Below are 26,584 nucleotides of genomic sequence, written 5' to 3'. Positions count from 1 at the left end.
ACATATTAAAAGTTAGTCGCATAATTTTCTTTTATACGGAATATTTTTTTTAAGAAGAAAAAATTTGTTTAAAATCAGTAATTACTTTTATAGAAGTCAATATTTATAAAATAACTATTTATTAAAAATTATATATTGGAATATTAATAGCAGAGGATGAAACCCCCCTATAAGTTTCTGGGATCTTTGAGCGTTCAACATGGATGCTTAGATTATTAATTTGCATGTTTAAATCTTAATTCAAAAATATAAATTGAATGTGTTTGAGAAATTTATAAATGTCTTGTCTTTTATCATGACTTTGAGTGTCAAATTATACTTTGAATAGAGATAAAACAAAAAAGTTAATTTCCTTTTATCTATGTCATGATCGTGATTGACCAACCAAACTGAATGTTATTGCCAAATGAATGGAGAGGTTTAATATGCTGTGTGTTGAAGGTAAATAGTAAAATATTATCAACTTGATTTGGTGGTCAGATAAATTGAATAAGGTAACATAGAATAATTTATTCTATCATATTTTACATAAGAAGACAGATAAATTGAATAAGGTTCTTAATTTATTTTAATTAGAACTCAAAGATATCAGAGTTATCATGGCTTTCCTTTGTCCATTAATTATTTTCTAGGGGTTAATGGTGACGCAATTTTATAGTTGATAATCAGCAGCGACGTATGTAGGTTACATTGCAGACTAATTAAAAGTTAAAACATTATATAAGCGAAGCCAATGCTGGTTATGGAAACAAAGAAAACAAGTTTAAGCAAATATCGATTGCAGTAATGGCTTCAATGAATAACCAGAAAGAAATTGAGCTTTTTGAGGGCCAAACTCTATTGTACATGCAGCTATATGGCCACCTAAGACCTATGTGTCTTAAGTGGGCTGTCCAATTAGGTATTCCAGACATAATACACAACCATGCCAAACCCATTACTCTTTCTGACTTGGTCTCCACTCTTCAGATTCCACCAGCTAAGGCTGGTTTTGTGCAACGGTTCATGCGCTTCTTGGCACACAATGGGATATTTGAGATCCATGAGAGCCAAGAAGAACATGAATTAACATATGCTCTAACCCCTGCATCAAAGCTTCTTGTCAATAGTAGTGATCATTGTTTATCTCCAATGGTTCTAGCCTTTACCGATCCACTTCGGAACGTTAAATACCATCACTTGGGGGAATGGATTCGTGGGAAGGACCCCTCAGTATTTGAGACAGCCCACGGAACAAGTGCTTGGGGGCTTCTTGAGAAAAACCCTGAATATTTTAGTCTCTTCAATGAGGCTATGGCAAGTGATTCCCAAATACTAGACTTGGCACTCAAAAATTGCACTTCAGTTTTTGAGGGGCTAGATTCCATGGTGGATGTAGGTGGTGGAACTGGAACCACCGCAAGAATTATCTGTGACGCATTTCCTGAGCTGAAATGTGTTGTGCTTGACCTTCCTCATGTTGTAGCAAACTTGACAGAAACCAATAATGTAGGTTTCGTTGGTGGTGATATGTTCAAATCTATCCCTCAAGCTGATGCAGTTCTACTAAAGGTACAAATATATCTTAATGTCCATTTGCTGATTTGATTAAGAAAAGATTATTGCAATCAGGACTCAGGAGACATAGTTCTTTTTTTTTTCTTTTTGTTTTTTACACTCTTTGCAGTCAGTTTTACATAATTGGAACGACGAAAATTGCATAAAGATCTTGGAAAAGTGTAGAGATTCTATTTCAAGCAAAGACAACATAGGGAAAGTGATTATCATAGATACAATAATAAATGAGAAGCTAGATGACCCGGATATGACTCAAACAAAGCTTAGTTTGGATATAATTATGTTGACTATGAATGGAAAAGAGCGAAGTGAAAAAGAATGGAAACAACTCTTCATTGAAGCAGGATTCAAACACTACAAAATATTTCCCATCTTTGGTTTTAGATCTCTAATTGAGGTCTATCCATGAACATTTATATGATTTCTGTATATCGCACTCAACATGTTATATATATATATATATATATATATATATATATGAACATCCTAAGACATCGTTATTATGCATTTAATAGTTTGCGCGTGTTGTGAGTTGAATAAAGCTAAGATGGCATATTGGCATTGTTAACTTCTGTTGGAATTACAATATGTTCCTCACCGCTAGGCGGTTAAATGTTCTGTGTACGAATCTCTCAGTCCTATTTGACCAAAATAAATTGAATGAACATGCAGCGAATTTAATAAGTATACAACCTTTTGGTATGGCTTTCGTTTCTCGTTTTCTCTAGTGGATTTACATTAATTAGCATTATTTGAATGAAAGTAAATAGCAATGGATCGAAATTTAGCTTTGGCCTCTACACATAGACCTTTTTGATGATTTTTTTTTATTATTGACTAAAATATATTTTTCGTATTGAAATATTTAAAATTCTCCTTACAAAATTTTTGATATGTTTTTCTTCCTTGCAAAATTGAAAAGTGTTATTTTTTTTCGGACGTAGCTTTGGGTAATTTGAACATAGGTATATGAAAAATTGACCATTTTTTAAATCTTTTTAGTATTAGTTATTACTATAATCGATAACTAATATAGAAAATGTTATTGTACATTGATTATAATTATAATCGATGTGAAAATTCGTCGATTCCCCATGATCCTACGAGAGACATCAACAACCCAAGTTTACTATGCCAAACCACCACCGCACAAGCAAATCCAACATCATCATCAATCCATTGCCATCGCACAACCAAACCCAACCACCTCCATCAATTCACCACCACCAACCAACACACAACCAAATCTAATCACCACCATCAAACCAAATTTGTTGATCTCAAATTCCCTCTCTCATGATGGTTGGGCTAGTGGCGCAAAGGTGTACATACACTCGAGTTTGAGTCGCATTGGGGTTGGGGTCACATGCAAAGCTGATTGGACCAAGGGTGGTTGCGTGCATTTCCTTTGTGGTCTTGGGTGTCATGACGGTGGTGGTGGTGGTGGTCAAGGAGGTGGGGTATCATGCACGATGCACAGATCTGACGCGAAAAGGTCTCGTGCGGAGGAGGACCAAAGTGGCTATGCATGGTCTTTAGTGTTGGTGGCATGTGTAACTAAGAGGGCAGGGGTTGGTGGTGGCATAGATATGGTCTTCGAAGGAACATACGATGCTTTAGGGTTCAATAAAAAAAATAATAAATTTTGTGAAAAATATTTGGAAACATGTTGGGCACTAATTAAGGTCAGTCATGACTCGTTCGGGAAAGTTTTAGGCCAAAAAATTACATATTTAGATTTTATGAGAACTAAATATACTATAATTTTGCATGAATATAATGAATTTCAAAAATATATTTTTAATCTTTAATATTTTTTAATTTTTGCATAAGTGTTTTCATCTTGTTTTTTTTTTAAAAATGAGATGAAAACACTTAAGCAAAAATTCTTAGGTACTACTTGCATCCCAAATTTCAAATCATAAATTTCCCTAGTTCAACATTGTAGCAATATGGGTTTGCAATTTGATGGAACTTTAGTAAAAAAAACATAAGGTGAAGAAAAGGCATTCGATTTAGGGTTTTGTAGAAAAAAGCATGGCAACCTCTATTTTTGCTTCTTAGCTATTGTTTTAGAAGCAAAGCCCCCATGACCAAAGAAAAATTGGCCTAAGTGGGATGAGCTACTGAGTTGTTCTTGGTCAAGGAGAGCCATTAATCTTTGTTGTTGGGCTGGTGTGAAATGAAAGCCTAGTCCATGTTGAGTTTCTTCCTTCATGTTGCCCATTTCTTCTTCTCATTTGACACTGTTGACTGCTCTTGCTGCGCAGTTATGGAATCAGGGCTTGCTCAGATAGCGTAGATGACCCGGAGGGTATCCATGCTTGGCGTAACAGTCATTCATGACGTGTCTGCCATGACTGCAGTACGTGCACATCTTGTTTCTTCTAGCATCTTGAGGTAGGTTGGTTTTGTTGATCTCAATCGATACTGTTGAAATTTTCTATTCCAATGATTAATGTGAGCTAATATTATAAGACAATTATATTAGCTATTTATCATTAACGAGTTTTATTTTATGTGATCAAATTAAGTGAGTCTCTTAGACAACTAAATAAAATGATATGGACTTAAACGAGTAGATGTCAGTGTTGGCCCATTAAGAAATAATGGAAACCGTATTAAGTTAATACGCTATAAGAAGGCTTTGGTCTCCAATATACCGAGTCATCACACATAATTTTTCTTTCCCCCATCTAAAAAATTACGAAGGTCCTATTAAGGAATGAAAAGATTCTGGTTGAGGATGAACCATGAAACCATCACTTACTTACAAATTCAGATTCCGCTACATTTTTTTTATCAATTATTATAGATTCATATATTTTTAAAATTCTTTGATAATCTAACGTAATGTGTTCTTAGTGGTTATATTGATATTTTATAAGGATCTCCTAAAATTCTAACAGATCCTCCTCCTTGGGTCTTAGAAATTTTTTGGCATTTATCAACGTCGGCAAATTTCCCCAAATGGGGTATTTTTATAAAATATTTCCCCAAATGGGGTCGTTTTAAAAAATTTTACGAGGGGGGGTTGTTTTTTACGTAAATTGCATAGGGCTCTTAGCAAACCGCCATTGGCAATGGCTAGTTTGCTGAGCATCTCCCACGTGGCAAGGAAAACGCCAGTACCATTGGCGATTTGGTAGCAGGTGCAAGTCGCCAGTTCTCCTGGCGAGTCTGGTCACAGGTAAGTAAAACCGCCAGTTTGACTGGCGGTTTTGCTTTTGCAGGATTCAGTTTTACTTTTCAGAGAGAGGCATGTTGTTCCAGCCTTTTCAGATAAAAGAAGGCACGTTTTTCAGGTAGGGGAGTTGCAATTGCCATTGGCGACTTAAAGGCAAGTTGCAACTCCCACCAGCGAGTTAGAGCACAAGAATTAGCCACTTCTGGTGGCGATTTAAGGCCTATATATACCCTCTCAACGTTGCTGCGTGCTCTTTTTAAAATTGTGATTGTTTAGGAATTGTGCTTATTTGCTTCTTCAACGTTGCTGAGTACTCAGATTTAAGGGCTTTATATACGTGAAATTCATCTCAACATTGCTGAGATTTCAGTTTTTAAAATTGTGAGTGTTTAGGAATTGCGCATAAAGTTTTGTATTTGGTTGTTCAGTTTTAAATATTTGAATGAGGCTATAATTTGTGTTATAATTTTTTTCAAAACTATGAGTGTTTAGGGATTTATCTGCATAAGGTTTGATATTTGAGGCTTAAAGATAAATCCCTTGTTTGAAATTTGCAGATGCCCTTGTTTGATTTTGCGATCAACTTCACACAGTTACTATTCATGTTTGCATTATTTTAAAATTTTCATAATAAATTCATTTATTGTGTTATTCACAAGGAGGAAAAAAAACAATAATACTTACCATACTACAAATTTTAGTATCATTAATATAGGTTATGTCTGACTAGAATAAAAACGTGCATTTTGAAATTATGTTAAATTTAAACATACTACTTTATTTATAGGTTACTAAAGTTTTTTTAATAAAATAAATATGAAAACATGATTAGTGTAAATTATTTATATTATTACTTAAAAAATAATAGGTTCCTTTTTTGGAAGTAAAAATAACATGTTCTTATATATATTAAAAAAATTATAATTGATAATACGTTCCTTTTTTGGAAGTCAAAATAATACATTCCTTTTTCGAAATTAATAATTTGTGTTATAATTTTATGTAAGTAATTATTTATAGCAGTTTGAATGTATAGTTTTTATTAATTTTATAATTAAATTAGATTTATAGTTGATTTTGTAGTTTCCAGTAAAATAATTTGTATGAAATTTTTTTTAAAGTAATTTTTAATTAAAAGTAAATTTCAGGTTTCAAGTAATTTTTTTTAAGTAATTTTTTTATTTTTTTAGTTTACAGTAAAATAATTTGTATCATAATTTTTTTAGTAATTTTTAATTAAAACTAGATATCAGCTTTAAGAAAATTTTTTTAAGTAATTTTTTTTATTTCTTAGTTTCCAGTAAAATAATTTGTATTTGTATTATAATTTTTTTAAAGTAATTTTTAATTAAAACTAGATTTCAGCTTTCAAGTTATTTTTTGTAAGTAATTTTTTTTATTTCTTAGTTTCCAGTAAAATAATTTGTATGAAAATTTTTTTTTAAGTAATTTTTAATTAAAAGTGAATTTCAGGTTTCAAGTAATTTTTTTTAAGTAATTTTTTTATTTCTTAGATTCTAGTAAAATAATTTGTATGATAATTTTTTTAAAGTAATTTTTTAATTAAAAGTAGATTTCAGCTTTGTAATTTTTTTGAAGAATTTTTTTTATTTCTTAGTTTGTAGTAAAATAATTTGTATTATAATTTTTTTAAGTAATTTTTAATTAAAACTATATTTCAGCTTTCAAGTAATTTTTTTAAAGTAATTTTTTTTATTTGTTAGTTTGCAGTAAAATAATTTGTATTATAATTTTTTTAAGTAATTTTTAATTAAAACTAGATTTCAGCTTTCAAGTAATTTTTTTAAGTAATTTTTTTTCTTAGTTTGCAGTAAAATAATTTGTATTATAATTTTTTTTATTTCTTACATTTTATTATTTTTAATTTATTATGAATAATTAATTAAAATATTGTTTTTGTAGGTACATGATGAATTCGGTTATAACAGTGTTGTATTTCAATGAAAGGGTATATGAAGATAATGATGTTGTAATATTTGAAGGCAGTAGAAAAGCGATTCAGATTAAACGTGGAATTAGTTTCAATGCTTTGAAGAAAAAAATTGGAGACAAGGTAAAGTTAGAAAATAATGAAATTATTTCTGCTATCAGTTGTAGATTTTTAGTGTCAGGAAAATATATTGCCTTGCAAATTTGCGATGACAAAGACGTTGAAACGATGCTGGAAAGTTTTAAACAACAACAAGCAATGTCAGTTCTAGAATTGTACATAGAAAAGGATGTGGCTGGTGGTTCAATGTTTTCATTCTGCAAATTCCCTTACATCATGTGAAAATTATGTATCTAATGATGACACACAACCGCCAACAAATATGAGCAATTTAAATCTTGACGAAGATGATGATCATGATGATGATGATTATCTTGTGTCTAACTCATACGTTGAAGAGTCGTTAGACGAAGATGACAGTGTTGACGGTATATCAGATATAGACAATGAAGTCCCCGACATGATTCCACCAGTAAGAATTGTTCACCCAGCAGAAGGTATGATTTCCTCTTAAAAAATACGTCAATACATTTATTATTTGACGACAATTGTATTAAAGGCCAAATAAGTATGATTTGAATTTCATTTTGTACTATAAGGTGTACAAGGAATTCAGAATTCATTTTGGAATGATGCTTTGCATTATAATAATATCAATTGGAGTCATCCTGATGAGGAGGACATTTGTGGTTTGGAGATGCCATCCAGTTTTAATGTTGGCCAAGAATTATATGTTGCATGGAATTTGATAGTAAAGATGCGGTCAAGAATGCGGTCAAACAATATATTATGAAGGTGCATCAAAGTTTCAAAGTGGTTGAAAGCAAATGGGACAAGTATGTGGTTTGTTGCGTGAATAAATATGTAGATTGTCCTTGCCCTTTCTACATGAGGGCAATTCTATCTAAAAAAACTGATTCATGGAAAGTCACTTAATGGGGTGGACCACACACATGTCTCAATATGACCATGACCCAAGATCACGAGCAACTTGATTCAGATTTAATTGCCACTTTTGTAGTAGGTACGTATTTTATGTTCATATTATGTTATTGTTTAGCCTTAATTGTCATTTAAATTTTGTTATTCTATTCACAGGCATGATCAGAGAAGATTCATCCATAAAAATTTCATTGATTCAAGAGAGGATTAACAGTCAATTTGCGTACAAGGTGTCGTACAAAAAAGCTTGGTTGGCGAAACAGAAAGCCATTGCTATTGAATATGGCGATTGGGATGAGTCATATGTGAAACTTTCGTCGTGGCTAACACACATGCAAAATCATTCTCCTGGATCGTATTTTCAAATACTACATGACGATTTTATCGTTGGAAATACGGTTAGTCGCGAACACCGCCAATTTCATAGAGTTTTTTGGACTTTTGGCCAATGTAAAGAGGCTTTCAACTACTGTAAGCCAATCATACAAGTTGACGGCTCACATTTGTACGGCAAATACCGTGGGACCCTCTTAATGGCCACATCACAAGATGGAAATGGTGGTGTCCTTCCTCTAGCATTCGGTGTGGTCAAAGGTGAGACGTTGGCAGCGTGGTCATGGTTTTTGGCACACTTGCGTGAACATGTCACAGATAAAAATGGTATTTGTCTGATATCTGATCGACACGCGAGTATAAAGTCCGCTGTCGCTAACGAAGCACTTGGCTGGCAACCTCCCCACGGTTATCATGTCTACTGTGTGCGACACATAGCAAGCAACTTCAATCGAAAATTCAATAATGTGAAACAAAAAGAAATGTTGAAGAAATTGGGTAAGATTTCATATTTGATGGTCATGTTTATTTTACTTTCATTTATACTTAAAATTGTTATTCATAACTATTTTTATGCAGTCTACACTCCTTGCAAGCACATTTTTGATCAAAATTTAGAAAAATTTCGTGAACTGAGTCCAGCCATAGCAACATGGATTGATCGCATCTCAAAGGAAAAATGGACGATGGCTTACGATAGAGAAGGACGTCGATATGGCCACATGACAACGAACCTCTCAGAATGTATCAATAAAGTTTTAAAGGATTGTCGCAACATTCCCATAACAGCATTGGTGAAATCAACGTACAGTAGGTGTCGAAATTACTTTGTTGAGCGTGGCCGCCAAGCCCAAAGACAGTTAAATGAAGGCCAAGTATATTGTTCAAAGCTTGTTAAAGAACTGAGGAAAAATCAAGAACAAGCTTGTACGCACATCGTTCGCGTATATGATATCCACTCCACAAGGTTTGAAGTAGAGGAGAGCTTCAACCCTATAACGCAACGTGGCGGACAAAAGTGGGCAATAAACTTGAATGGTCGTCATTGTCAATGAGGAAGGTATTCTGCGCTTCATTATCCATGTTCACACATTATTGCAGCTTGTGGTTACGTGAGCATGAACTACTACCAATATATAGATGTTGTTTATACAAACGAGCACATCTTAAAAGCTTACTCCGCACAATGGTGGCCTCTTGGGAATGAAGCGGCTATTCCTCCTTCTGATGACGCATGGACACTTATCCCTGACCCAACTACAATTCGTGCGAAAGGTTGGCCAAAATCAACAAGGATAAGAAATGAGATAGATTGGGTTGAACCATCTGAGCACCGAACAAAATGCAGTAGATGTGGAGCCGAAGGGCATAACAGGCGTCGCTGTCCAATGCAATCTGAGCGTGGGAGTTGTTCAAATCCTTGATTTATGTATGTTAGTCGAGTGACTTGTATTTGTTTATGTTCTATTCAATGTATTGAATTTCTGGGGTTCAATGAAATCGGTAGTTAAAAACATTTTGCCTTTTGTACATGACTTATTTGTGGGGTTCAATGAATTCGTTAGTTAAAATCATAAACATAAACCCTAAACCTAAACCACTAATTTTGACCCTCAACCACTAAACCTAAACCCTAACCACTAACCCTAAACCCTAACCACTAACCCTTAACCTCAACCACTCCCTCTAACCCTAACCCCTCCCCCTAAACCCTAACCACTAACCCTAACCCCTCCCCCTAAACCCTAATCTCTAACCCTAAACCCAAACCCCTACCCATAAACCCTAACATCTAACCCTTAACCCTAATTTTTTATTACACCCGTTACTTATTTTGATTTATCTACTTTAATTTTTCTTTATGACTTTATTTATTATTCTAGTTTGATGCACGACATAAAAATAGTCATTATGATTACTAACCCATAACCCTAACCCCTAAACCTAAGTCATAAACCCTAAGTCCTAAAACTAACTCATAAACCCTAAACCTAACTAATAAACCCTACCCTTAACCCTAAACCATAACCCTAACCCATAACCTAACTCATAAACCCTAACCCTAACTCATAAAACTAGCCCATAACCCCTAAACCTAAGTGATAAACCCTAAGTCCTAAAACTAACTCATAAACCCTAAACCTAACTAATAAACCTTACCCCTCACTCATAACCCTAACTGTAACTCATAAACCCTAAACCTAACTCATAACCCTAACCCATAACTCATAACCCCTAACCCAAACTCATAACTCTAACCCATAACTCCTAAACCCTAAACCTACTTTAATTTTTCATTTAAAAGTTGAAAATGGTGTTTGTCGTTAGTCAGTACCATTACTTATTTTCATTTGTCTACTTTAATTTTTCTTTACGACTTTATTTATTATTCTAGTTTGATGCGCAACATAAAAATAGTCATTATGGTGTCCGCGATGGTGATTCCATAACAAATAGTCATTGAAAACGAAATTCCACAACACATTCCATAACAAGTACTATGAGATACCATAAATTAAGTTTGAAATTCAAATTACAAAGATACAACACAAATTTTAAATAGAGACATAAAAATCAGTCATTATGGTGTCCGTGATGGCGTGAGCCTGTGCCACATGGTCGATCCCACCTTCGGGCTTCACGATCAGGATTTCTTCTTGCCCACTGTCGCCGCCCTTGCTGCTCAGCCTCAGCAGAAAACTCGTGACGCAAATCAACACCTAATAAATCACCCATATCAGGTATTGCTCCGAGTACATTCCATTACGGAGCTAATGGGGCATTAGGTGTTGCCATTGGGGCATCATGTTGCTGCGAAGGGTTCATGGTCGGCCATGAAAAATGAGGATGTGGTTCCGCAACACCACCAAACGAATGTTCGCTTGCAGACATATCAGTATCATGACCTTCGAAAGGATATTGATACATCTGCGAAGGATACTGAGAAAATGTTGGTGACGTATAGTACATTCCATGGTCACGCTGCTCCATTTGTTGGGAAAAATCTTTCGCTTGAACAATCTCTCTTCGTCTGTCAAAACCTCGAGTTTCCACACTGGACGGAAGCATGTGAAACTGTTGTGGGTGAAATCGACGCTCTGATTGTGGACCATGTGCCACAGGCTCAGTGATCCTCTCTTGCTCTTCGGATAAAATCGTCAGCTTCTCCACATAAGGCACGAGATCATCTACTGTCCATGTGTTACGCCCTTGTGGTGACACCATATACTGCAATGTCTCGGCAACTTCACCCTGCAATTATTAGGGTCAGCAAATTAATGTCGATGCTTTAAAAAAAATTGAAGTTAAATATTTAAAAAGAAATAAATACCAATGTAGATGTCTTTGCATTGTTTTGGTCGACAAACATCTTTGTTTTTCGCCTATACCAGACCATGTAATCTGAGTTAAAACTCAATAGGCCCTCTGTCGAGGATAAATGTCGACCCTAAAGTCAGCTCGATTATTCCACTGACTGATCATTGGGGCCAACAGCTGGAACCAATTTTCATCTTGTTTGCCTTTCAGCGTTAGCCCATGGATATTATGTGGTTGCGAAGGAGATTCCGAAATAGGTTGTTGCATTCCAAATTGTCGCAACACTCTATCGGGTTGGTGCCACTCTACAACATGGAAACAAATGAGTGGCACCACTGCGCACCACGCCACACTACAAACCAAACAAATGAGAGGCAACATCAACAAAACAGTTGTTGTGTAAGGCTCCCACAGAAACTGCATACAATAAGACAATTATTAATTTTGACTTAAACATGACATTTTATTTATTATTTAACAAATACATAATGATCTTCTTACCTCATGTCGTTTCATGATATCCAATTTGCGACGGAAAACTATTAGATCATCATTGCCAATATGTTGGTTTCCACGTCGCAGCCACCTACAAAAAAAAATATGAAATAATTAGTGGGCGACGCGTTACATTATTGATTATTTTCAAATGAAGTTTTTTTTAAAACAACAAACCTATGCCCCAGTGGTTTATTTTCTAGTATAGGAGGAGTCCTCTTTGGAGCCAAAGTCGTGCAGCGTTCCTATGCCCACATTTGGATCAAGATGCACATACCTCCGATTGATTTAATTTTGTAATCGGTGACGCTGCACATCTCTCTATATAAATAAGCAAGCATGGCAGGTCCCCATGCATACGTGCTGCACTGTTCAAAGTTCCGTAAAAATTGAAGGTACCTTAGGGAAACTTTACTGTTGCTTTTATCAACAAATAGAACACCTCCTATGAATCTGAGGATCCATGCACAGGTAAATTTTTGTAGATATTCTACGTTACCGTCATGGATATTTATTTCTGAGAAATGGTGAGCCAACCAACTTAATTTTACCACACTGCCTTGTAGTTCACCCTCTTGTGGTCTGACGCCCAACAATTCTTCACACAATTCGCCCAATCAAGATTAGTCTGACCAATTAATGGTGCCCCATCAACCGACAGACCTAATAATACAGAGACGTCTTGAAGAGTAATCGTACACTCTCCGCATCTCATGTGAAATGTATGGGTCTCGGGCCTCTATCTTTCAATTAAGGCAGTAATTAATGACGAATTTATTTTGAGGTAGCCCATCTTCATTATCCAGTAAAAGCCAGATTGTCGAAGCAGAGGAATAATTTCCTCTGGTATCTCTTCTTGACCTTGATAAATGGGGACAGCTCGTCGAATATGCAATTTTCTGTCTGGTTCCCCATTCCAAACATGTTCTGAAACATGTTTGGGTTGCATCCATAAAACGTCTCCTTCTATTAGACCAGACTTGATTTGTATACTTGATGAAGACGAGGACGAAGATGCCATCGATACTGTAAAAAAAAATATATAATCACAAAAATTGACAACAAAAATTTAAGATAAAAAAAATTAATTTGACTTACAACAAATTAATTAAAATGTCACTAAATAACAAAATACATAAATTTGAACAACAAAATACTATACAAAATTAAAAATCTTTAAACTGAATAATATTAACATTCTAACAAAATTATAAATTAAATTACATAAAAAACATAAAATACTAACTAAATACTAACTAAAATACTATACAAATAACAAAATTAAAAATTTAAATACATAGATAAATTTAAATAAATTACCAATTATTTTCCAATAAATAAAATTTAAATTAAATTATATATATTACAAGAAAAATTAAAAAAAATTTAAAAACTATATATATTATTAACAACGTAACATATATTCCAAGAAAAATTAAAAAAAATAAACTAAATAATATCAACATTCTAACTAAACCTAACAAACTATATATATAACATAAATAATATCATACAAATCTAAACCAAATAATAATAACATATCAATTAAAAAAATTTAAACAAATTCATATTAACAAATTAACTACAACTAATATACGTATAACACAAATAATTTTATTATTTTAGGATACTACTTAAAATTTAAAATTATCACCTAAACTAAACAAACATACTATATATATATACTAACCAAAATCTACACAATATATAAAACAAATAATACCATACTAATTTATAAAATCTAAACAAAATAATATTATCAAAAACTAACCTAAAGCACAATTAATACTAACTTAACATATGTATATTAATCTAACTAATATTCTTAAAATAATATTTATAAATTAACTAAAACTAACCTAACATATAATAATTTACAACTTACAAAAATCTAACCTAAATAACATTAATATCTCAACTAAAATTAATTTAACATATATGTATATAACATAAAAGTATATAGCAAACAAGATAAAAATAAATTAACTAACCTCAAATACGTACTAAGAAAAGCAACCAAAAGGTGTAGGCCAAAGAAGAACAAAAACTTCACCTACAAAATATAAAAAATGTATCAATTAATATTAATATATCAATTATACTTAAACATATATATCACACAAAAAAAATAAAAATGTTCAGTTAACAACATAATTACCAATAACACAGCCCTTGGCAACAAAATAATATGAGTTCACTGGAGGAAGCAAATAGCAAAGGGAGGAGAAGGAAGAAGCAATGCAGTGAAGATTCAAAAACGAAGCAACTAACGACCTCCTGCATTGCTTTATAGGGAAGAAAAAAAAATTTTGAACAAAGCAAATCGCCACCATAACTGGCGATTTCCTGCTGCGCCTGCAACCTGCACCACAGCATAGCTGCACCGCCTAGGCTACGACTGAGCAGTCCTGCAAAGCCAACCCGCTAGTCAAACTAGCGGTTTCCAAAACCATGCACAGACTCGCCAGCAGGGGTGGCGAGTTCAAGCTTCTATGGACTCGCCAGCAGGGGTAGCGAGTTCAAGCTTCTATGGATTCGCCAGTGGTACTGACGTTTTCCTTGCCACGTGGGAGATGCCCGGCAAACCCACCATTGCTAATGGCGGTTTGCTAAGAGCCCCATGCAATTTACGTAAAAAACAACTCCCCTTGTAAAATTTTTGAAAACGACCCCATTTGGAAAAATATTTTATAAAAATACCCCATCTGGGGAAATTTGCCTATCAACGTCATTGGCAAAGCTGTTTGGTTCCCTTTTGAGGGAGTGACAAATTGCTGCCTTTCATTTTGAATCACCATAAAAAAAGACTTTATTAATAGTAGTAAGATTCTTCATAAGGAGGACTTGTGAACAACAACAGTGTATATATATATACTTCTTGGACCAGTTTCTTATATATATCCCTTTCTTTCGTATTGTATATATTTTTTTTCTAAGTCACACATTATAAGTATTTTTCAATCCATTAGATTAGATATCCGTTCATGATATATAATTGTTATTGACACAAGAAACTTTTAAACATGATAGAAATCGAAACCTTAAACTATTATGCTAATCCCTTGATTTTTCACGTTATATATTTATATACATGTAGATGAGGAATTTATCTAAGTAAGTTTTCATCTGGGTCCTATGATATAAGACTTTCTAGTACTCCTTGAATTATAATACTCTCTCGTAATTAAGTAAAACCACCTCCACCAAGCAGAAGCTACTCATATTACGGGATGCAGACGTGACAGGAAAACAAACATTTCAATAATAAATCCAAGCGCAGCCCCAGTTACATACGAGAGAGAGAGAGAGAAAAGCTGGGTAGATTCTTTTTGCTTGGAATCAATTTCATGATGATGATAGTGTTACGGTATTTTCGTAATTAATTAAAATTCAGATATTAGGGTTATGCCATCGCTTACCATAGTTAAACAATTATTTTCTAGTGATGGAGCCATTTTAGTTGACAATGCCGAAGGATTTAATTAGTCAGCTACGTCTGTGTAACGTTGCTGGTTAATCAAAGCATTATATAAGGCAAGCCAATGCTGGTCATGGAAACATAGAAAACGAACGAGTTTAAGCAAATATCACTTGCAGTACTAATGGCTTCAATGAATAACCAAAAAGAAATTGAGCTCTTTGAGGGCCAATCTCTTTTGTACATGCAGTTATATGGCAACCTAAGAACTATGTGTCTTGAGTGGGTTGTGCAACTTGGTATTCCAGACATAATACACAATCATGGAAAACCCATTACTCTTTCTGAGTTGGTCTCAACTCTCCAAATTCCACCACCTAAGGCTGGTTTTGTGCAGCGGTTCATGCGTTTTTTGGTACTCAATGGAATATTTGATACCCATGAGAGCCAAGAAGATCATGAATTAGCATATGCTCTAACCCCTACTTCAAAGCTTCTTGTCAGTAGCAGTGACCACTGTTTATCTCCAATGGTTCGGGTCAATACTGATCCACTTCTGATGGGTGCATTCCATCACTTTGTTGAATGGATTCGTGGGGACGACCCCTCAATATTTGAGACAGTCTTCGGAACAAGCATTTGGGAATATTTTGAGAAGAAACCTGCATATATGAGTCTCTTCAACGAGGCTATGGCAAGTGATTCCCAAATGGTAGGCTTGGCACTCAAAAATTGCACTTCAGTTTTTGAGGATCTGGATTCCATGGTGGATGTAGGTGGTGGAACTGGAACCACCGCAAGAAATATCTGTGACGCATTTCCTAAGCTGAAATGTGTTGTGCTTGACCTTCCTCATGTTGTAGAAAACTTGACAGCAACCAATAATTTAAGTTTTGTTGGTGGTGACATGTTCAAATCTATCCCTCAAGCTAGTGCAGTTCTACTAAAGGTACAAATATATCTTAATGTCTATTTGCTTATTTGATTTGGAAAAGAATATTGCAATCATAGAGACATAATTCTTAATTGTTTTTTCCCTTCTTAACTTTAATTGCAGTGGGTTTTACATGATTGGGATGACGAAGATTGCATAAAGATCCTGGAAAAGTGTAAAGATTCTATTTCAAGCAAAGGCAACGGAGGGAAAGTGATTATCATAGATACAGTGATAAACGAGAAGCTAGATGACCCGGATATGACTCAAACAAAGCTTAGTTTGGATATAATAGTTATGTTGACTATGAATGGAAAAGAACGAAGTGAAAAAGAATGGAAACAACTCTTCACTGAAGCAGGATTCAAACACCACAAAATATTTCCCATCTTTGGTTTTAGATCTCTAATTGAGGTCTATCCATGAGCATTTATATTATTTCTGTATATCACACTCAACATGTTTTTTATATATATATATATATATATGAACATCCTAAGACATCGTTATTATGTATTTAATAGTTTGCGCGTGTTGTGAGTTGAATAAAGCTAAGATGGCATATTGGCATTGTTAACTTCTGTTGGAATTACATTATGTTTGCTAGGTGGTTAAATGCTCTGTGTACGAATCTCGATCATTCCTATTTGGCCAAAATAAATTGAATGAATAAGTAGTGAATTTAATAAGTATACAACCTTTTGGTATGGCTTTCGTTTCTCGTTTTCTCTAGTAGATTTACATTAATTAGCATTATTTGAATGAAAGTAAATAGCAATGGATCGAAATTTAGCTTTGGCTTCTACATACAGATCTTTTTTATGATTTTTTTTTTTAAAAATATATTTTTCGTTCCTATAAATATTGAAATATTCAGAATTCTCCTTACAAAATTTTTGATATATTTTCCTTCCTTGCAAAATTGGAATGTGTTGTTTTTTTTCGGATGTAGCTTTGGATAACTTGAACATAGGTGTATGAAAAATTGACAATTTTTTAAATCTTTTTAACATCGGTTATTAATATAATCGATAACCAATATAAAAAATGTTATTGTATATTGATTATAATTATAATCGATGTGAAAATTCCTCGATTCCCCGTGATCCTACGAGAGACATCAACAACCAGAGTTCACTACGCCAAACCACCACCGCACAAGCAAACCCAACATCATCATCAATCCATTGTCATTGCACAACCAAATCCAACCACCACCATCAATTCACCACCACCGACCATCACACAACCAAATCTAATCACCACCATCAAACCAAATTTGTTGATATCAAATTCCCTCTCTCATGATGGTTGGGCTAGTGGCGCAAAGGTGGACATACACTTGGATTTGAGTCGCACTGGAGTTGGGGCCGCACGCAAAGCGGATTGGACCAAGGGTGGTCACATGCATTTCCTTTGTGGTCTTGGATGTGGTGATGGTGGTGGTGATGGTCAAGGAGGTGGGGTATCATGCACGATACACAAATCTAGTGTGAAAAGGTCTCGTGCGGAGGAGGACCAAGGTGATTGTGCACAGTCTTCAGGGTTGGTGGCATGTGCGACTAAGAAGGCACGGGTTGGTGGTGGCATAGATATGGTCTTCGAAGGAACATACAATGCTTTAGGGTTCAATAAAAGAATAATAATTTTTGTGAAAAATAATTGAGCACATATTGGACACTAATTAAGGTTCGTCATGACCAGTTCAGAAAAGGTTCCGACCTAAAAATTGTATATTTAGATTTTATGAGAACTAAAAATATATTATAATTTTGTAGGAACGAATTTTAAAAATATATTTTAATCTTTAATTTTTTAAGTTGTTTTTAATAACATGAGTCACATGAACTCTAATTAATACTTTTCTTTATTTAAAAATGAGATGAAAACACTTAACCAAAAATTCTCAAGTACTACTTGCATCCCAAATTTCAAATCATAAATTTCCCTAGTTCAACATTGCAGCAATTTGGGTTTGCAATTTGGTGGAACTTTAGTAAAAAAAAAATAAGGTGAAGAAAAGGCATTCGATTTGGGGTTTTGCAGAAACAAACAGGGCAACCTCTATTTTTGCTTATTGGCTATTGTTTTAGTTTTGTGGGTTTACACGTTCTAGCTCTTCTTTTGTTTATCGCTGGGGACTATTGGCTTTTACTTTTCCCTACGTGCTTCTATTCTCTATTTCTTTGGCCCGGTCTTGTGTTCTGATATTACAGATCCATGCAAAAGCAAATTAGCAATTTTGCCAAGACTACTATTGCCTCTCGTGCAAGTATTGATCAGAAGAAGACTACTATCGCCATGGTTGGATCTTTTAGTTTTAAATGGAGTCAGATTGTTTTTTATTATTCATTTTTCATTTCTTCTTTTTTCTCTGTCTTTCTGGATTTGTCCTCGTCTTCTCTTTCACTCCAATTCACGCAACTTCCATCTACGCCGCCGTCGATGGCAACACCTCCAAACTTTTGTTTTACCGACAATTGTTGCTTTACGATTAACAACAGTGTGTCAAATTAGAAATTAACTTTAACCAAAGATTCTTAAACATTCCCTAATATTCATTGAAACCTTTTGTAAACCAAAGGGCGAAAGCAAAGCCCCAGTGCCTCACCGTGAGTAACATCGGTCATCCTACATAGAATCTCCAACCTGGTCCGATGAAAAAAAAAAAACACACCATTTGAAAAGAAAGAACCGTTTTTAAATCATAATTATGAAAATTGACCCAGCCTTGGTCAGTCAAGATCTATTATTAATAAAAACTAACAAATTTAATATATATTCTATCTATTGTATGAGAAAAATACTTTTTATAGTATAATGTCATTTTGGATACTTCAACAGTTATTTTGTTAATATTTTTAAATTTGTAATATGAATTTATCAATCAAATATTATTATATATATATATATATATATATATATATACCAAATTAATTAGTGATCTATTCGATCGTTATCCCATTATCTCAACCTTGGTGATCCAACCGATTTTCACATTGATTAAAGTTGAAATTCAAGACTGGCCGTTGTTTTTAATCTTCCTAATAAAAGATATCCTGGTAGGATTGCATACTTTATCATTAAATTAAATATATGTCAAACTCCAATTAACTTCTTCTGCCACTTGATAAATGTCGTGGACCATTGAATGTTGTACATTAAATTTTTGGATAAACTATTTATTATTGGTGCTTAAAATTTATAAAAAAAATTATTTTTAGTCTTTTAATTTTTTATTTTCGAATTTTTTTATCCTTAATTTTAGTTCTTGAGTTATTTTTTTCATCTTTATTTTTAATTATTTTAAGGAATTGAAAGTAAGAACAGAAAAAAAAATTAAGAACCTAAAAATAAAAAAAATAAAAAACTAAAAACATAAAAAAATATAAGAACTAAAAATAAAAATGATAAAAATTTAAGGACTGAAAACATGATAAATGTTAAATTTTTTTAGTCTTCATCATCTGTGATTATTATTTTTCTATATTTGCTGGCAAACATTGACCTGCTTAGGCAGATGCTGGAATAACGCACATAGACCAATTCAACATACAATTAAGCAGTACTATTGCAGTAAGTTCCGGGAAATGAAATTCCATCTATCCTTTTGTAATTCTTCAGTGCAAGTAACTAGTATTTATGTTAGATATCTGAACGAACTTTTCAGTATATATATCCTTTAAACAGTACAAAAAAAAATTGATCCAATCCCCCCTACAATATACGACAGAGCTTTATAAGACTTTCTAGTACTCCTTGAATTATAATACTCTCGTAATTAAGTAAAACCACCTCCACCAAGCAGAAGCTACTCATATTATGGGATGCAGACGTGAAAGGAAAACAAAAATGCCAATAATGAATCCAAGCGCAATCCCAGTTACATAGGAGAGAGAGAAAAGCTTTCCTTAGTCAAACAATTATTTTCTAGTAATGGAGCCATTTTAGTTGACAATGCCAAAGGATTTAATTATTCAGCCACGTCTGTGTAACGTTTCTGGTTAATCAAAGCATTATATAAGGCAAGCCAATGCTGGTCATGGAAACATAGAAAACGAACGAGTTTAAGCAAATATCACTTGCAGTACTAATGGCTTCAATGAATAACCAAAAAGAAATTGAGCTCTTTGAGGGCCAATCTCTTTTGTACATGCAGCTATATGGCTATCTAAGACCTATGTGTCTTAAGTGGGCTGTCCAATTAGGTATTCCAGACATAATACACAACCATCCCAAACCCATTACTCTTTCTGACTTGGTCTCCACTCTTCAGATTCCACCAGCTAAGGCTGGTTTTGTGCAACGGTTCATGCGCTTCTTGGCACACAATGGGATATTTGAGATCCATGAGAGCCAAGAAGAACATGAATTAACATATGCTCTAACCCCTGCATCAAAGCTTCTTGTCAATAGTAGTGATCATTGTTTATCTCCAATGGTTCTAGCCTTTACCGATCCACTTCGGAACGTTAAATATCATCACTTGGGGGAATGGATTCGTGGGGAGGACCCCTCAGTATTTGAGACAGCCCACGGAACAAGTGCTTGGGGGCTTCTTGAGAAAAACCCTGAATATTTTGGTCTCTTCAATGAGGCTATGGCAAGTGATTCCCGAATAGTAGACTTGGCACTCAAAAATTGCACTTCAGTTTTTGAGGGGCTAGATTCCATGGTGGATGTAGGTGGTGGAACTGGAACCACCGCAAGAATTATCTGTGACGCATTTCCTGAGCTGAAATGTGTTGTGCTTGACCTTCCTCATGTTGTAGAAAACTTGATGGCAACCAATAATTTAAGTTTTGTTGGTGGTGACATGTTCAAATCTATCCCTCAAGCTGATGCAGTTCTACTAAAGGTACAAATATATATTTTATAATGTCAATTTGCAGATTTCATTTTGAGAGAATATTGCAATCATACATAATTCTTATTTTTTTTCCTTTATTTACTTTCTTTGCAGTGGGTTTTACATAATTGGACTGACGAAAATTGCATAAAGATCCTGAAAAAGTGTAGAGATTCTATTTCAAGCAAAGGCAACAGTGGGAAAGTGATTATCATAGATACAGTGATAAACGAGAAGCTAGATGACCCGGATATGACTCAAACAAAGCTTAGTTTGGATATAATTATGTTGACTATGAATGGAAGAGAGAGAACGGAAAAAGACTGGAAACAACTCTTCACTGAAGCAGGATTCAATCACTACAAAATATTTCCCATCTTTGGTTTTAGATCTTTGATTGAGGTCTATCCTTGAACATTTTTATGATGTGTGTGTCACACTTAACGTGTTAATTGTATTTAATAGTTTGCGTGTTGTGAGCTGAATAAAGCTATGATGGCATAGCATTGTCTCAACTTCTGGTGGAATTACATTATGTTCCTCCCCGCTATGTTGTTAAATGGTCTGTGTACGGATTTCTCATTCCTATTTGGCCAAAATAAATTGAATAAACATGTAATGGATTTAACAAATATACAATGTTTTGGTATGGTTTTACATCTTTACCTGGCTTTTGTTTCCCTTGTTAACTTGCTAGGGAAGGATTTACATTAATTCTCACGGACCGCTTGCAATTGCATTCCAAATTTCAAATCATAAATTCCTTGTTTAACATTGCAGCAATTTGGGTTTAAATTTCAAGTTGGATTTACAATTTGGAGGAATTTTTATTAAAAAAAAAAAATGATGAAAAGGCATTGGATTTGGTTTCACACAAGCAACCATGCAGGACAACCTCTCCTATTGTTTACGGTTACATGATTCTAGCTCTTCTCTTTTTGATTATCTCAGGTGGCTAGTGTTTTTTATTTAGCTTTTATTTTTGTATGCTTCTAATCTCTGTTTCTTTGGCCAAGTCTTATATTGTGATATTACAGAGACACATTTAAGCTGATATCAGAGGCATGAAGATTACTATCAAATAAGGCTGAAAGTTTTTTTTTTTTATTGAAAAATGTTAATTAGAAGATATGAATCCGCAATCTCTCCCCCCTCCCCCTCTCTTTCTCCCTTTATTCTTCACCAATCACAGGGCCAACCTTATATATCCAAGGCTCACATATGATGAGAAGATAAATGCAAAAGCGTGTCAACAATTTTGGCAAGACCTCTAGTTTAAGTACTGGTTAGAAGAAGACTGCTAAAGAACATGCTTCAACCTCTGCCCATGAGTCAACAAAACCAAATACACTTTGAACTGCTTGTCATCGATGCAAAGTGTAGTGTAGTACAGATAATCACCTAAGAGTTTATCTTAACCTTAAACTCTTGTGCCAAAACTGCCAAAATCTGGCTGTAGAAATTGCTTTACCTTTAAGTGATCTTAGACGTGCGATAGCATGTAAACTGGTTAATGATGTCTTTTTTTGTTTTTTGAAATGACATCAGGCAAGTAAAAGAGGGATTCAAAAATTAAACGTCACTGTAAGATTTTTTTATAATGTGGCAAGTCATTGTGATTGTTAGTGTAGCTACCATGTCATTAAACAAGGTCCATCAAACCGTAAATGAGACCTAAAGATATTTTCTTTGGGATAAATACTCAAATTCTTCTTGAAAATATAATGCGATAATAAATTAATAAAAATTTAGAGAATAATTTGTCATTAAATTGTCTCAAGTGGCTGTTGTTTTTTCATTTGGCTTTTATTTTTGTTTGCTTCTAATCTCTATTTTTTTGTCCTAGTCTTGTGTTGTTATATTTCAGAGAATGGTGTGAGGATGTGGGCTCATATGGTTTTGGCCTTTAGCTCCATAAGAAAGTAAAACTGCAAGACATAGAGAATATAGAACAAGAAAACTCTTTCATTAAGATATTAGGAAAGGCTATACAATACTGAGCACACTCATCATCAGCAAAGATCAACAAGTAACCCCTACCACCAAAGGTCTTGGTGGAAGTGGAACCCTTTTTATTCACAAATTAAACACAGAATTACAAAGCGTCTTTCTTTTTTATCACAGATCATTTAATGACATTACTCAGAAGGACTAACATAACATGATCATTTAACACTAATTCAAAGCTCCTGCTTGACCCCATCACTGTTGAGGTTACCTTGTTGCTGATCCTCTCCAGCAATGCTGACCAACCTGGGACCTTTGATCTTATCAGGTGACAACTTGTCAAGTGTCAAAGTGAGCACCCCATTCTCCATCTTAGCCTTAACAGAATCCAAGTCCACATTTTGTGGCAACCTGAACTGCCTCCAGAACTTGCCATAGGACCTCTCCACTCTATGCCAGTGATCCCCTTTCTTCTCCTCTTCCTTCTTCCTCTCACCACTCACTCTCAGCACCCTATTCTCCTCCACCTCTATCTTTATCTCTTCTCTCTTCAGCCCCGGCACGTCCAGCATTATAACATGCCCCTCTGGTGTCTCCTTCCAGTCCACTCTAGCAGGTGACATAGCCATGGAGGGTTCATCTTTGTCAACACCAAATGGAATCTGTTCCAGCACTCGAAACGGGTCCGGGAAGCGATCGGACCAGAGATCAGCCAAGAGAGTGGTGGGAGGATCTATGAATGGGAGCAGAGAACCATTTGCTCTGGCAACAAAGAGCAACAAAAATGACACTAAGAACAAGTTTAGTTGTGGCAGCCTCATTTCTAGTACTAAGGGAAGATGTGGCAGACAATAATGGATAATAGTAGAGACTTGGTTGGATTTTGGTACTGAAATTTGTTGAGTCTTCAAGCTTGTGATGACGACATAAGTTCAAGTCAGGAATATATATATATATATATATATATATAGCATGTTGAGAGACAAATGTGGGGAAAAGTTAGGCTGGTTCTTGAAGAATCCATGCCATATGGATGCTACAGAGTGAAAGGGACTTGTTTTAGTGTAGAGAGATGAAGAAAGTTCTACGTTAATTTGGAATATGATTTGGTGTTTGGAAGGAGAACCGTAAAAGAGGGTGCAAGAGTTTTCCAACGTGTTCCAGAGGCTTCATGTGTTACTTTGTCAACATATTGGTCATATTCATCGGACTACAGCTTTTCTCTTTAAGTAATGTTTTGGGCAATTTCACACTAAGTTGGGATTAAGTCCAATATCAATACCATACCTACTAGTTACGTTTTCGGCTATTGCTTCCTGCACCTCTTTTATGGTTTCTGGAATGGTCAATCCCGAATGTAAAATTATATTCCGAAATGAATCTCTTTTTTTGGCTTTTGGAATGACCAATCCGAAAGGTAAAAGAACATTCTAGATAGGGTGCAGGAAGCAACTTGGAGGTGCAGGAAGTAACAACCTACATTTTTCTAAAGATTGGCACAATGGGAAGGGGATTTTATTTCCTGCACCTACCTTTTTTTTATTCCTGTACCTCCATAAAAGAGTCAAAGATCAAAGACAAAAATGTAGCCACAAGCATACATTTTGAACATAATCATCAAGAATGGTTAGAAAATATTTATGAGCATGTATAGATGTTTTAGAAAAAGGTCCACCGTAATAGTAGTAGTAATAAAAAGGATACGGTTAACCAGAATGAAGTCAATTCTAAAATATCAGAACATTCAAAACCATATATCTTTTCAATGTTTCCACAAGGGATGTAGTAGCTTGGAGTCCTATGATTGTCGGTTGCTACCTAAATTCATTGCTGCACCCATGCATACTTATATGTAACAATGTTTTTTCCTACTATTTTTTTCCTTATTAATAACAAACAGCAAGAATACTAAAGATGAGCCAAAAATACTAACAACAGATAATTCATGGTTGAGCATCAAGTGTATTCAATTTAATTTTGGTAAATAGGAAGCAGAAATTCGTACATAATACATTTAACTGCTTAGCGATGAAAACAAAGATCCACAAAGTTGACAGTGCTGGACAGCTCACAACATATGAAATAATGCTAAATAAATACATCATCAAAATATCTGGGGATGGTGTTTCATATACACCATAAAACAGGGCCTAAGGATAGACCTCAATAAGAGATCTAAAACCAAAAATGGGAAATATTTTGTAGTGTTTGAACCCTGCTTCAAGAAAGAGGTGTTTCCATTGTTCTTCAGTTGGCTCTTTTCCGTTAATGGTCAACATACTTATATCCATACTGAGCTTTGTTTGAGTCATATCTTGGTAATCTTTCTTTTCATTTATTACTGTATCTATGATAATCACTTTTCCTCTGTTGCCTTTGCTTGAAATACAATCTTTACACATTTTTCCAGGATCTTTTTGCAATTTTTCGTCGTTCCAATCATGTAATGCACTTCAAAATAAAATAAAAGAAAGAATTAAGAAAAACGTCTTTGTGATTGCAATATTCTTTTGCAAATCAAACCAGCAAATGGATATTAAGATATATTTGTACCTTTAGTAGAACTGCATCAGCTTGAGGGATAGATTTGAACTTGTCACCACCAACAAAACTTACATTATTGGTTCTTGTCAAGTTTGCTACAACATGAGGAAGGTCAAACACAACACATTTCAACTTAGGAAATGCATCACAGATAATTGTGGCTGTGGTTCTAGTTCCACCACCTACATCTACAATGGAATCTAACTCCTCAAAAACTGAAGTGCCATTTTTGAGTGCCAAGTTTACCATTTGTGAATCACTTGCCATAGCCTCACTGAAGAGAGTCAAATATGTAGGTTCTTTCTCAAGGAGTCCCCAAAGGGTTGTCCCTAAGGCTGTCTCATATACTGTGGCGTCCTCCTCCCCACGAATCCATTGCCCCAACTAATGAAATCTACTCATCAGAAGTGGATCAGTGAGCAACCGAACCATTGGAGATAAACAATGGCCACTATCATTGATTAGAAGCTTTGAAGCAGGAGTTAGAGCATATGTTATTAATTCATGATCTTCTTGGCTCTCATGAATATCAAATATTCCATTGTGTGCCAAAAAGCGCATGATCCGCTGCACAAAACAAGCCTTAGCCGCTGCAATCTGTAGAGTTGAGACCAACTCAGGAAGAGTAATGGGTTTGACATGGTTGTGTATCATGTCTGGAATACCTAGTTGCACAACCCATTTAAGACACATAGATGTTAGGCTACCATATAGCTGCATGTACAAAAGGTTTTGGCCCTCAAAGAGCTCAATTGCTTCTTGGTTATTCATTGAAGCCATTATTGCAAGCGATATTTAATTTGCTTAAACTCGTTTGCTTTGTTTCCATGACTAGCATTGGCTTGGCTTATAATGTTTTAATCAGCAACTTTACGCAGACCTCACTGACTAATTAAATCCTTTGATTTTTTTTCAGTTTTTGGTGGGTGCCAATTTTGTACAATTGCTTGAAAATTGATCGAAACCAATGGCATTGTCAACTGAAATTGCCTCATCACTAACCATATGGATTTGAACCCCTGCAAAAGAAGATCTCCATCCAGTTTTTC

General features: G+C 34.6%; 5 protein-coding genes across 5 annotated transcripts; 3 read left to right on the top strand and 2 right to left on the bottom strand.

Annotated features, from left to right (window-relative positions):
* The first annotated feature begins 748 nt into the window (after positions 1 to 748).
* Positions 749 to 2,233, top strand: LOC100819796 (isoflavone 7-O-methyltransferase). The gene is made up of 2 exons (XM_003536140.5): positions 749 to 1,551; positions 1,667 to 2,233. Exons 1-2 carry the CDS (start codon positions 787 to 789, stop codon positions 1,964 to 1,966), a joined length of 1,065 nt encoding a protein of 354 aa, XP_003536188.1. The 5' UTR covers positions 749 to 786; the 3' UTR covers positions 1,967 to 2,233.
* Positions 2,234 to 15,418: 13,185 nt separating this feature from the next.
* LOC100819257 (isoflavone 7-O-methyltransferase) lies at positions 15,419 to 16,949 on the top strand. The gene is made up of 2 exons (XM_003536139.5): positions 15,419 to 16,210; positions 16,319 to 16,949. Exons 1-2 carry the CDS (start codon positions 15,446 to 15,448, stop codon positions 16,619 to 16,621), a joined length of 1,068 nt encoding a protein of 355 aa, XP_003536187.1. The 5' UTR covers positions 15,419 to 15,445; the 3' UTR covers positions 16,622 to 16,949.
* Positions 16,950 to 20,230: 3,281 nt separating this feature from the next.
* Positions 20,231 to 21,701, top strand: LOC100818724 (isoflavone-7-O-methyltransferase 9). The gene is made up of 2 exons (XM_003536138.5): positions 20,231 to 21,053; positions 21,159 to 21,701. The coding sequence occupies exons 1-2, from the start codon at positions 20,289 to 20,291 to the stop codon at positions 21,456 to 21,458; spliced, it is 1,065 nt and encodes a 354-aa protein (XP_003536186.1). The 5' UTR covers positions 20,231 to 20,288; the 3' UTR covers positions 21,459 to 21,701.
* Positions 21,702 to 22,989: 1,288 nt separating this feature from the next.
* Positions 22,990 to 23,930, bottom strand: LOC100500319 (alpha crystallin domain-containing protein). Its single transcript, NM_001249373.2, has one exon. It carries the CDS (start codon positions 23,810 to 23,812, stop codon positions 23,225 to 23,227), a length of 588 nt encoding a protein of 195 aa, NP_001236302.2. The 5' UTR covers positions 23,813 to 23,930; the 3' UTR covers positions 22,990 to 23,224.
* Positions 23,931 to 24,942: 1,012 nt separating this feature from the next.
* Positions 24,943 to 26,415, bottom strand: LOC100819957 (isoflavone 7-O-methyltransferase). Its single transcript, XM_014762830.3, is given in 3 exon segments — positions 24,943 to 25,442; positions 25,479 to 25,480; positions 25,545 to 26,415. Coding segments are annotated over 3 exon segments (1,074 nt in total). The 5' UTR covers positions 26,316 to 26,415; the 3' UTR covers positions 24,943 to 25,141.
* Positions 26,416 to 26,584: the final 169 nt, after the last annotated feature.

This window comes from Glycine max, chromosome 10, assembly GCF_000004515.6.
Source record: "Glycine max cultivar Williams 82 chromosome 10, Glycine_max_v4.0, whole genome shotgun sequence".
In the NCBI taxonomy this organism is placed as follows: Eukaryota; Viridiplantae; Streptophyta; class Magnoliopsida; order Fabales; family Fabaceae; genus Glycine; species Glycine max.
Note: the sequence above shows the minus strand (reverse complement) of the source record. Positions and strands in the feature narration are given on the sequence as shown.

Coding starts and splice junctions, on each gene's coding strand:
- LOC100500319 (NM_001249373.2), bottom strand. CDS start 23,812: ATGAGGCTGCCACAACTAAACTTGTTCTTAGTGTCATTTTTGTTGCTC.
- LOC100819796 (XM_003536140.5), top strand. CDS start 787: ATGGCTTCAATGAATAACCAGAAAGAAATTGAGCTTTTTGAGGGCCAA. Junction 1,552..1,666: donor CTGATGCAGTTCTACTAAAG/GTACAAATATAT, acceptor CACTCTTTGCAG/TCAGTTTTACATAATTGGAA.
- LOC100818724 (XM_003536138.5), top strand. CDS start 20,289: ATGGCTTCAATGAATAACCAAAAAGAAATTGAGCTCTTTGAGGGCCAA. Junction 21,054..21,158: donor CTGATGCAGTTCTACTAAAG/GTACAAATATAT, acceptor CTTTCTTTGCAG/TGGGTTTTACATAATTGGAC.
- LOC100819257 (XM_003536139.5), top strand. CDS start 15,446: ATGGCTTCAATGAATAACCAAAAAGAAATTGAGCTCTTTGAGGGCCAA. Junction 16,211..16,318: donor CTAGTGCAGTTCTACTAAAG/GTACAAATATAT, acceptor CTTTAATTGCAG/TGGGTTTTACATGATTGGGA.